The 12,919-nt window shown below is 44.7% G+C and overlaps 1 protein-coding gene across 1 annotated transcript; it reads right to left on the minus strand.

Moving 5' to 3' along the window:
* Positions 1-3,720: 3,720 nt before the first annotated feature.
* PGBD2 (piggyBac transposable element derived 2) lies at positions 3,721-12,516 on the minus strand. Its single transcript, XM_043465632.1, has 3 exons — positions 12,243-12,516; positions 8,367-8,430; positions 3,721-5,790 (listed from the first exon to the last, which is right to left on the minus strand). Exons 2-3 carry the CDS (start codon positions 8,381-8,383, stop codon positions 4,029-4,031), a joined length of 1,779 nt encoding a protein of 592 aa, XP_043321567.1. The 5' UTR covers positions 8,384-8,430; positions 12,243-12,516; the 3' UTR covers positions 3,721-4,028.
* Positions 12,517-12,919: the final 403 nt, after the last annotated feature.

The following is a 12,919-nucleotide window of genomic DNA, read 5'->3' on the forward strand; positions in this document are numbered from 1 at the left end:
ATGCCAGAGTAAGGATTTCTGAAAATAAATTTCATACCCATAAAAGCAATGAAAACACTAGACATTTTTCCAGAATCAACTTTTTCAGACTTCTGAAAATTAAACAAAGGCTTTCAGCAATCTGGAGAAGATTTACTTGAGAAAAATGGCTGAAACTTACTAAATTGGTGAGTTTTATGGCCTTTTAACTCATCTATTCTTATTGTTCCCTCTCCTGTTTAGCTATAACCTTGAAAAACAACAGCCTGAAGTGGAAAAAACAGGAGCAGGGCAATAACTGGAGTGGCAAGTCAGGAATGGATCTCCTTCAAAGACCAGTCCCCAGAGAATTATCATGTACTCTGCTCATTCCCTGGAAGATCCCCACTAGCAAAATCATCTATATTTGATCCGACTGAGCACTCATCCAGTACAAATAGGCCCCACAGGCATTTTGAAAAAAACAATCAAAGGCGACTGTTGGAACATCGTGACTGCCAAAGGCAATACATACTATTTGGGCAAAAATTGGTTAACCAAAAGGCTTAAAAAGAAAACTTGGGGAATGAGATATCTGTAGCAGACTCTGAAAAGCTTTCACACAGTCCTGGGATTCTTGAAGGCCGTGTGCTTTCATAGGATTGTGTACACTGCCAGAGATGTGCGCTTCCTCAGGAATACCTGAGAAGCTCTAAGCACTCACTTCTGGTTAACAGGGAGGCTCAACACAAGCTGGAAGTGAAGGCTGAGGTGAAACTCTACACTGCCTGACTGAATGCTGAAGGCAGGTCCCAACATGCAAACTGAGGTCCACAACAAAGACTGGGAGACTTATTGGAAGAGGGGAAAATGAGTTGTTCAATTGATACAGAATTTCAGTTCTACAGATCTTTTGCACAACAATGTGAACATAATTAACACTACTAAACTATATATACTTAAAAACAGTGAAGATAGTAAATTTTATGTGTTTTACATTTGTTATTTTATAAAGACATAATTGTCTGGTAATCAATGAAGCCTTAAGACAAAGTCATTTTCATTGTTCATTAGAAGAACTTCAATGTTATACATGTTTTCATAGTCTGGTATACTGTTTAGTTTTTGCTTTTGTTTTTTTAAAGTTTTGTCCAGCTTCTTAACAACTGGAAGGATTTTGAAATGCCATTCAGAATAACCAGGACAACTTTCATAACCTTTCCAATTGAAAGATTCATGAATGGTTCTGCTAGGGTAGACAAGGTGACATTCTGTTCAAGTGCTTCCCTACTTGTAGGATTGGTGACCAACCATAGTTTCATTTTGTACCCTAAATTCCTTTGGGAATATGCCAACAAGGAATGTCATCTGGCCTTGACTGCCAGTTGTGAGACTTGGCATTGTCTACACAGATTCTACTGTATTAGTTCTGGCATCATTCAGTGGCCTGGAATAGCCTGCACATGTTCCTACATCAATTACAACTTGAGACTATCCATCAGTCTCACAGTCAATTTTTCCTTTAGCTCTTAAGAAAGTGTTAGTCGCTTAGCTGTGTGTGACTCTGCGACCCCAGGGACGATAGCCTGCCAGGTTCCTCTACCCATGGAATTCTCCAGGCAAGAATACTGGTGTGGGTAGCCATTCCCTGCTCCAGGGGAGCTTCCTGACTCAGGGATTGAAGCCGAGTCTCCTGCCTTGCAGGCAGATTCTTTCCCATCTGAGCCACCATGGAAGTCATAATTGGCCATTCTGGAGCTTCTGGAAGCTTTACAAACTGTTTTCACAACCATTCAATTAATTCAGTTGGATGATAAGTTAGGTAAAAAATACCTGGTAAGTAAACGCTAAAATCTCAGGATCATCATGACACAAGAGACAAAAACTGAAAAGTAAAATTTGATCAACAAACTTCTTAAGACAAATGTTTTTAAGTGTCCAGGCTAGATTCCTAAAGATGTGCCAAAGGTATAAACATTTTTTAATATCCACTTTTTAAGCATTTCAAACCTACAAAAGTTCCAGCGGTACAGATAGCTAGCTCCTATTACTTATCTTCCCCAGATGTTGACATCCTGAATAGTACAATTGTCAAAGGCAGGAAGTGAATATTTATAAAATGGTGTGACTTCAGACCTTATTCAAGTTTCATCAGTTATCCCACTAAACCTTTTTTGTGGAACCTGGCCAGTATCACACATTGCATTTGCTATACTTCGTTGGTCTCATCTAATCTTGGACAGACCCTCCTTTTCATTTTCTTTTACAACCTCAACACTTTCAAAAGGTATTAGCTAACTGTTCTGCTAAATATCCCTCAATTTGGGTCTGTCTTCTGTTTTTCTCGTGATTTAGAATTCAGGTTTTACCTTCTGGGCAGGAATATCACAGTGTACCTACCATACCTGAGGTGAGGTGGGTAGCACAGGACATCTATATCTCAATACAGGTAGTATTAACTTCGGTTGGTTGTGGTGGTGTGCCTGATTTTCCCACTAAGTGGTTACCGCTTATTCCCTCTGGAAATCTTGTCAGGAAATTCTCTGCCCTAAGGTTAGCATCTACAGATAGTTATTACCTGCAAAATTACTGCCGTGATGTTTGCCAAATAACAGTATTTTATTTCCATCCTCCCTTCTCCATTTAATTATTGGGATTCTACTGAAGGAAGGATCTGTCCCTTTTCTCCCTTTTATTTACATCACAATGGACCAAACATTTGCTTTTCTGTTTTTAATTTTTAAGATTTTGGATGGACCTGTTAGATCACCTTCAGGAAGGTTGTGCAGATTCATACTTCCTCAGGTTCTGCATGAGTCTGTCACCTTCCTATATTCATGCCAACAGGAATTATGTACAAATAAATTAATTTGTTTAAAAAAGGACATCTCAGTTTAATTCAGTTGCTCAGTTGTGTCTGACTCTTTACAACCCCATGGACTGTAGCACGCCAGGCTTCCCTGTCCATCACTTATGTATCTTCACTGTTTATCTTCCATTTGTTATTTTACATATAAGTGCACATTTTATCCTTGCCACCTATGTGTTTATAAGATCTTTTTGCACTGAAGATACTACTACAAATGGAATAATGTGAAACATATCTTCTCAATTTCCTCATGTTTTCCTTTGCTAATGGATATTTTAGTTTTATATGGTCAAATACATTGATATACTCTTTTTATTCGTGCTATTGTAGCAAGTTCTTTCCCAAATAAAAATACTCAACATGCTCTCTTAGGTTTTTGATTAAGTCCAAATTTTTATATGTATTTCTTATATTCTTCTGGATTATATTCCACTAGGCTTTCCAACATAAAATTTTTTCTTTGTTTCAATACTTTCCCCCAAAGTTCAGGAATTTTTAAAGGTAGAATTTAAATCATTGGGGAAATATATTTAACCTTTAATAAATGACGCTGACCATCCATTTAGGTGAAAAAATTCCCTCCTTCACACTACTTAAAAAAATGGATTCTATATGGATATATACATGTATTAGGAAAATATTTTTTATCAAGAAAATACAAACTCTATAAATCTAGTCAGCTGGTTAAATAATGGCAGATTATCTATCCCTGGATAGTTTGCTAGCATTAGATTACAATGAAATAAATATGATTAAGATATCCTTCATCATATTGATACAATATTGCCTATATCAGATTAGTATAACTGATAGCATATACTATAAAATCCTTTTACTGTTCACAAGTTTCTCTAAGGTTTTGGTTACATTCAATTGTCCTTACCAGACAGCTATACCCCAAAGGAAGAATTTTATTTGAATAAAAAGGGCCCATAAGTTGAAATAAATAGCTGTATAAAATATATCTTTACAAAAATTTATGATGACTAATATAAATATTAATGTATATTACATGTAGGCATAATAGAAGATAATTAAAAGGTAACTGTAATGAAAATGGGGAAAAATACAAAACCAAATCAAGGACTCAGGTTCCTTTTTGTCAACACTACACACAAGTGCCCCAAATGCTCTCTGTACCTAGCTGTAAACATCTCATTGCAAACTGAATACCCAGAGGGCCCCCTCTGCCCATCAGGCATTACCGGATGTGGTATGCCCTGAAGCACTTGGCGTGGACGCCCTTCTGGCACTTCTCGCAGCGGGTGTTGGTCTGTGAGTGGCACAGGGCGCAGCGGGTCCTCTTGTCCTGGTGGATGATCCAGTGCCCAATCATGTCGAAGCGGCTCTCAGTTTCCAGCCGCCGGCTTCTCCTCCCCTGGGATGACGTGTCTGCATTGCTCTCTAAGTACACACAGGCCACATATCTTCGGAAGGCCAGGAGGTCCACCTGGGCATCGTGGCAGCATATCCTATGCAGCTGCCAAGCATTGTTAAGAGCCGCATCAATAACATAGCCAATGAAACTTGAGTACCACTTCATGCCCCGGATCTTCACCTTGTACTTGGCGATGTTCTGGTCCATACGGCCAACACCCCCCACCTTCTCCTGGTACAGTCTCAGCAGGGAAGGCTGATGAACCTGGGTCTGCATCTTGGCTGCTCCCGAGTGATGGCTGGTCAGCCCCACCGGCTCTATGCCCACAGCATTGGAGCAGATGTTGACCACACTGCTATCGTGCCAGCGGCACACAATGATCTCCTCACTCTCGTCAACTTTGTAATCAAACGAACCCCTCTTCATTTTCTTCAGTTCTTTGGGATCTTTAAGGGGACAACGCTCAGTTCTGTACTCACGAACAGTTCCTGTGGCCTTCACTCCTTTCTTCCTTAAAATGGACATCAATTTGACACTTGTAAAAACCTTGTCAAAAAATATGTGGTATGGCAGACAGCCACGCGTCTGAAGTGCATCCACAAATTTCACCACCATACTGCCTCCCAGGTCCAGGCCCCTGTCTGGCTTAGTGAACAGTGTGCCCTGGGAGGGCTCGAACCACACCAGATAGCCCCTGCTCGTTGTCCCACACCAGATCTTGTAGCCCAGCCGCACAGGCTTCCCCGCAGGCAGCTGCTTAGACCCCCGGTGTCCAAAGTATTCACACATGGATTCGCCAAAGCTATAGAACTCTTCCAAGGGTGCATGCTTCCGGAAATTGTAGTTCATGCGTACGATGAGAGGCCTGACCTTGGCAAACCTATCACTTTCATCAAGCTCATTGTTATCTGCAAAATGCAGGTATGAGAAGATCAGTTCAAATCTGTCCCTTCGAATTGCATCAGCCACAAGATGATGATGTGAGTCAGGAGATGTTTCCCAAAACATCCTTCTCCTTGGATAAGAGATATACCCACTTAAAATCAAAATGCCCAAGACACACTTCAATTCCTGGGCTGTGAGACCCAGGTTGACATTTTTCTGCCTAGCATAACGATTGGTTTCATTAACAATAAAATTAATTGTTCCTTCATCAAAAAACAGTTCAAAGAGACCTACAGGACTCAGTTCCTGGCTTTTGAGATCTTCCATATGAGGATCTGTTGCTGTCCAACTGCTGAAGTCCGGGCGGATATCTCTTTTGGTCCAAACACGTTGAGGTTCCACTACTGCCTTCCGTTTCTTCGTGGCTGGCTGCAGTTGCAGGTCATCCTCCTCCTCCTCTGCGGTGCCAGAGTCCTCAGGGACCACAAAAGCATGCAACACATTACCGGGCACGTGGGTTCCTCGCTGGCCATCTTCATCACCTGAGTCTTCATCAGTGAAGTCCCCTGCAGCATTTTTGGGCGGTGCAATGAAGATCTCTTCCCTACTGTGAGATTTCTCCTCTTCCAGAGCATTCAAAACCTCAAGTAACTTCACAGACTTCAGCTTTGAGCTGGTACTTCTCCCAGTAGAGAGGCCGCTGCAATGACAGTAAACAGAATGAAGAGAGGCCATGCAGGAAAGCTAGAACTTCAGCAGAAAACTCCACCAAACCACTGTCCAAGAGGGGGGCACTCCTGCTGTAACAGCATCTCAGATCCAACACCACCAGGCAATGTGCCAGATAAGTCAACTTTCCAGACAAACACAGATTACTCTTCTGATCTGTGTTTTAACAAAGGGAGGTGTTCTAAAGAGGTATTCCATACTTCCTTTTCTGCTTAAAGTCTTTGACTAGAGGATTCCCTCTAGTGATGAGTCCAGATGCCACTGTCATCATCTGGTTAACAGTAACTGCCAATGGGAAGGTTGGGCTGCTGAAGTGACCTCCACTGATGTCTCTTGACTCAGTGACCCAAGCAGCCCTGGTTTTGTGCTTCTGCCTTACCTATCTCTTCCCTTGTTCTTACTCACTTGACAAATATAAGTTTCCTCACTTCCCAAATTCTCATTCTCCCTACCTGAACTCTCACTACCCAAATTCAAGACCTAGCCAGATTCAGACAGATTTTCACATGGCTCCCTCAACATCTGCTATCCTACTGCATCCTGCCTGCCAAATGGATTTGGAAACATGGAAACCCCTGCTATTCTAATTCTGCCTGTCCATGTGGGAACCAAATACAAGAGATGTTTGTAGTTAGTGCTGCTCAGGGACTGCAGTGGGCACACTCCACTCCCCGACCTGCACAGCACTTGTTTCCAAATGAAGGAAACAAATGACATATCAACAAGCAAGTAGCTACACAGGATGGCATCAGGTAGTGATGAGGGCCTTCCTGAATAAGGGACAGAGAACACAGCAAAGGAATAGGGCTGGGGGTGCTACTTTAGACAGATGATGAGGGAAGGCTTACAGGGCAGACAGACTGGAAAGGTGAAGGAGTGAGCCTTGCAGACAGCTGAAGACAGGGTATCCCAGATGGAGAGAAAGAACTGCAGGTACAGGTAGACAAGGTCCTGTGGTCAAAGGGTCTTGACATCTATGAACAGCAAGGAGGTTAGTGATGCTGCAGAACATAGTGAGGGGAGAAGAGTAGAGCAGAGGTTGCTAGGTCCAGGGCCAAGGCTCCAGAGGGGTTCAAGAGTCCTGATGAGGACTTCCAGGTTATCAGAGGAAGTCCCTGAGGGGTATGGAGCAGGACATGAGTGGTCATCACATCACTGTGGCTATGAGAATGGACTGGGCTTGAGAAGGTGGGCACTGCTGCTGTCCTGTTCCCTGGCCACTGCATGAAAAGCCACACACCAGAGGGAGGATACAGGCTTTACCATGAAGGCTATTTCTCTGCAGGCCTGCCTGTAAGTTTTGGAGTTTAGGTTGCATTAGAGACGCACTCCAACCTCACTTTCAGGGCATTGGCTCCACCAGCCCCCATGCTAGAGGCTAGGGCACAAGACATCTGACCTCTGGGGAGATGAGGTATACCTCAAGCTCTCTGGGCCAGCCAGAAAGGGAGAGGAAACCTGAAGCTCTGCCTCTCCACAGGCCTCAAACTAAGATGTGTTCTCAAAGAGCATCAGCCCTTTTCATGCCTCCTCCAGCCACCCATGGTCTACAGCAGCAGATCCAGACCTGCCCAGCCATGGTCTTGGCTAGTCTCACCACTCAAGCTGCTGCATACCCACAGGCCCTCAAACACCTCTGCCTGGCTCTTCACACCTGTATAGTGAGAAAGCCTGCAGGAACTGAGGCAGCCCCACACAGAACCCTCTTGTGTCTTGAAGGATGGGGAAAGCAAATCACATCTTTAGCTCAAGTGTAGAATTAGAGCTACAGAGCTGCATCCATACTGCACCCCCACACACTCCTTTGTCTGCCTTGCCTTTTCTCCTGTCTTCCTCTCTCTTCTCCCTCCTTGGTGCTTCATAGACACCAAGTGCTTAGGGTGGCTAGCAGGACTGAGCTGAAAATGTTAAAAACTTGGCCTTTCAAAAGCAAAGGGGTAAATACAGTTAGCCTTGAATAAATAACACAGGTTTATGTGAACTAACAGAAGACTCTTGAGAGTCCCTTGGGCTGCAAGGAGATCAAACCAGTCCATCCTAAAGGAATTCAGTCCTGAATATTCATTGGAAGGATTGATGCTGAAGCTGAAACTCCAGTACTTTGACCACGTGATGCAAAGAACTGACTCACTGGAAAAGACCCTGATGCTGGGAAAGATTGAAGGCAGGAGGAGAAGGGGACAACAGAGGATGAGATGGTTGGATGGCTTCACTGACTCGATGGACATGAATTTGAGCAAGTTCCAGGAGTTGGTGATGGACAGGAGGCCTGGCGTGCTGCAGTCCATGAGGTCGCAAAGAGTCAGACACGACTGAGTGACTGAACTGAACTGAACTATGTGAGTTCACTTATACATGGATTCTTTTTCAGTAAATATGTACTAGAGTACTACATGATCCTCATTTGGTTGGAGCCAGCAAGGCAGAGGGCTCCATTATAAAGTTACACACAGATTTGTGAATGCACAGAGGTAAGCAACCCTAGTCCCTATGTGTTGAAGAGTCAACTGTACTTGCATAAAGCCTTTCATCAAACATTACTCCTACCTTGAAGATGAAGCCATGATATACTGGGAACACCAGGTTATCTTTACTTGCAGAGTCTAAGAATCTGTAAGAAAATGGAAGTCAGTTTTAAGAAATCATATGCAAGACAATAGGACCTTCTGTATCATTTGAGGGAAAAAAATCTCTAGATTCACTACTAACCAGAGGGATATAGATCAAGTACACACAGAAAATGATGTGCAGTTGACTGGCTAGTCAGAGGAGAAAAGAAGCAGCTCCTTCATCTCACACCTCACAAGAAAATACATTCTGGGACAGTGTTTCCCATAGTCAGAACTATTGGCATGGTGTTTGTTATAGGGGGCTCTCCTATGTATTGTGTGATGTTTAACAGCATTCCAGGCCTCCGTTTACTACATACCAGTAGAACAACTGTCCTACTGGTTGTGAAAAACAAAAGGGTTTCTAGACATCACCAAGTGTTCCCTGGTGGGAAGGACAGGAGGTAAAATCTCCCTTGGTTGAAAACTACTGTCCTACATCAGTGCTGCCAATAGAATTTGCCACAATGATAGAAATATTTTGTATCAGTGCTATCCAAGACAGTAGGCATGAGACACATGTGAAGATTAAGCACTGGATATATGGCTAATGTGACTGAGACACTGAATTTTTAATTTTATGTAATTTTTAGTAATTCTAATTTACATAGTCACATGTGGACAGTGGCTACTTTTTAGACAGTGAAGTCCTAAATGTATTAAGCACTAATTGCAAAAAAAAAAGCAAAACTTTAAAACTTTTGAAGTATATTAATGGCCACAGCATGGGGAAACCTTTCTTTTAGAAAACACAGAAACTCAAAGGAGGATGGACAATTTTAACTATATCAAACTTCCAACAAATCTGTAGTAGGTTGTTTTTGAACTGTGGTGTTGGAGAAGACTCTTGAGAGTCCCTTGGACTGCAAGGAGGTCAAACCAGTCAATCCTAAAGGAAATCAACCCTGAATATTCACTGGAAGGACTGATGTTGAAGCTGAAGCTCCAATACTTTGGCCACCTGATAGGAAGAACTGTCTCATTGGAAAAGACCCTGATGCTGGGAAAGATTGAAGGCAGGAGAAGGGGACGATAGAGGACAAGATGGTTGGATGGCATCACCGACTCAATGGACATGAGTTTGAGGAAGCTCGGGGAGATGGTGAAGGACAGGGAAGCCTGGCATGCTGCAGTCCATGGGGTCGCAAAGAGTCGGACATGACTGAGTGACTGAACTGACTGATCCCTAGAAGCCAACACAGCTCCTGGCATGTAACAGGCACATAGTAAATACTTTCTGAACTGAACAACTTCTGCTGCAGAGCAAATGGCCATACTGCAGGGCATTCTCCCAATTCTATAGCAGGCTTTCATTTTCATCTTAACTTTTTGGCTTTAAGACAGCTATTTAGTAAAGTACTAAGGAACTCAATTCTTAATTCACCCTAACAAAAATGCATTCCTCAAGATTCTCTAAAACTTTGCATAGGAAATGTCTAGCAATGGAAAGCCAACTGATACAGTGGACTCAAACAAGAACAGAAGGGATAGTTCGGCAGAAACGGTAGGAAAAGCCATTTCTCTCTTTCAGGGGACCTCTGGCTGTGCTCCTCAGTCCCTCCATCCCCTACTGTACGGCCCTTCCATTCTTCTTGCCCTTCTTGACAGAACCACCAGAGGAAATGGACAGGAGGAAACAGTGCCTCTCCAGGCTAAGCAAATTCCCGACGGGAATGATTTCCAGAAAGAGGCTCTTGGGCAGCCATATAAAGAAGTCCTTAATTTCTTCACTCCTTTAGCAAACATCAGAAGTGCCTATAGATACCTAAGCATGTATAAAATCACTACTTTGACAGAGGCACCAAAAAGAAGAGGTAGGAGAGATTAAGGTCTACAAAACAAGACTTAGTTAGATCTAGTCAGGAAAGTCACAGAACTTCTTTCTAAGGAAAGGATAATTAGAACTTCCCTAGGAAAGAGACCCTCCAAAAGAGTACAAATTCCCTGAGGAGGCAGAGAACAGCATCCCAAGCAGAAGAAACAGCAAACACGCGGGAAAGCAAAGACAGTTATGACAGGGTAGAGAACCCAAGGGTGAGGGTATACAAAGAGACTGGATCAGCTATGCCATGTCTTGAAGGCACTGTTTAAAGAGACTTATCTTTAACGTAAAGCAAAAGGAAATCAAAAAAGATTATAGGCAGAGCATGACACAGTTGGGTTTACATTTTAATAAGTTTATTCTGACTGTGGTATAGACAACTGAGTGAGGGCACCAAAGCAGACATAGGGAGATAAGAGAGATCATCAGGATGGTGGTGTTTATGGCAAAAAGTGGGCCAGCCCAAGTAGGATTCAAAAAGTAAACCAACAAGTTTGGATGATTGAGGGGGAGGGAGAGGGCTGATCAGGGAGGCCTCCCAGAGTTAAGGCTTAGTGGCTAAGGTAGGGTGGTGCCATTCACAGAGGCCAGGAGCAGGCTATGGCATTAGATGTGGGTGATTTGGAGCTGTGAGATGGAAATGCTTTTGAGATAACCCAGAAAGGTACTGAAAGACCACAGTCCCTCTGGGTCTGAGACAAAGAAATGGCCTGGGATAAAGTCATAAATGAGTCAGTTTTCTGAAGATTTGTGGAAGCCCCAAAGCCACAAGAATCCCTGAAGCCACAGGTGTTACCCAGGGAGGAAGCTCACATTGAAAGAGAAGCTGGAAAAGGAGGACATCTTCAGAGAGGTCTAAGAGATCTAACGGCAGGAGGTTGACCTGAGAGATAGAAAAACCAGGAGATGCTGAGCAGTCAAGGGCCGGATGTGTCAAGGCACAGGTGTGCAAAGCTGTGGCTCAGCTGGACATTCTCAGTTGGACATTCCCAGAGGCTCAGCTGGATATTCTCAACTGGCTCTGGCATCCAGGAAGAAAAGGCTCTTTGATTTGAGATCTGATGTTCCTACAGCCATTCTGAAGGATCTTGGAGGTGAGGGGACCTCTAGTGCTTAAAATATTAAATTTTCCAATGAGACAGGACAACTAAATGGAACTAAATCCTGACTTGGATCCTATACCACAAAAACGAAATGGTTGAGAAGAGCAAAAAATTCTGAACAAGGCCTGTAGACCTTACGTGTCCTGGTTTTGCTAACTGCTCTCTTACGTAAGATGTTAACATTTGGGGAACCCAGGTGACTCGAACGTAGGGATTCTTTGTATTAGTTTTCAAACTTGTCTCATTTTTTAAAGTTACTTAGAAAAAACATTTTTTAATAAGGCATTTTATAAACGTAAATGCCTCAAAGTTAAGCCAGGTGCAAAACGGCTCAAGAATGGCCTTTGTGAGATACGGGGCCCTACTCGTACTTATCTCAATGCTAAACAAAAAAGGGGAAGAGAGGAAAACAAAGATGCTATGCAACCTCAGCGATCCCAGAAGCAGGCAGAAACTGTGGAAATGCCAAAATCGCCCTTCACAGCGCACCCCAACGCAGAACCTCCTCTCCCCCTAAAGGGCAAGGCCTCTAAGCACGCCCGATCCCGCCGACCCCGCCCACAAATGTCCACCCGCTCCGCCCCCAGCGTCAGCCAGCCCCAGCTCCGCCCACAGCAGTCCTTCCCGCCCCTGCCCGTCCTTGCCCCACCCCCGATCCCGCCCAAGGGCCCTGGCCACTCCTCCCTTAGTACCTCCAGCGTTAGTTAGCCCCGGCTACGCCCACAACCAGGCCTAGCCCAAAGGCTGCCACCCCCACTCTCGCTCCGCCCCAGTTGACCCCGCCCCGGTGCCAGCCCCGCCTTCCGCCCCGCAGGGGGACCCCCTCAAACGGCTCTCTGAACTCGAAGCCCCGAGGTCCGTTGTGCCTGTACCAGTCCCACCTACTCACCGTCCGCCCGCGGCAGCGAGGCCCAACGCCTGGGGCACCGTTGAGAAAAAACATAGCTATGGTCCGCCGCTCCCACATCCAAGAGGGGTCCAGTCGGCGGTGCAAGCGGGGCGACCTCGACCTGCGATGAACAGACTGGGGCCTCGTGGTTCGTGCCAGGTACCACTCGTAGCGCGGAGCCTAGAGCGCCTCGGCGCTGTTGGCGTCGGCCGTCGCGGCAGCGCAACGTCCGGCAAGAGAGCGCTCCACTCGCTTTCGGCCCGCCTTCCGCTCCCCGCCCAGGACACACCCCTGCTTAGGACACGCCCCCTATCCCAGCAACCAACGAGACTTCAGGGCTTCCGCGGAGCTCAGAGGAAACCCGGAAGTGCCTCTGAGGCCAGGGCCAGGGCAGTGAAACGTACTCGGCCCCTCTTGCATTCTCCACTTGCCCGGTTCGCTTACTTGATAGCCTAGGCACTTTCCTCTCTATTACTCACTAAGGCACGAAACCTTTTTTTCTCTCTAGGTGGGTGGTTCTCCAATATAATTCCAATAACAGCTTCACTTGGGAACATGATAGAAGTGCATATTCTGGGGCCCCATCCCAGAAATACCTAATCAGAAATTCCGAGGCTTGGCCCAGTAACCTGCTCAACTTTACACCTTGGACTTTTTAGTTTGGATAATTCTTTGTC

This window comes from Cervus canadensis, chromosome 4 (assembly GCF_019320065.1).
Source record: "Cervus canadensis isolate Bull #8, Minnesota chromosome 4, ASM1932006v1, whole genome shotgun sequence".
Classification (NCBI taxonomy): domain Eukaryota; kingdom Metazoa; phylum Chordata; class Mammalia; order Artiodactyla; family Cervidae; genus Cervus; species Cervus canadensis.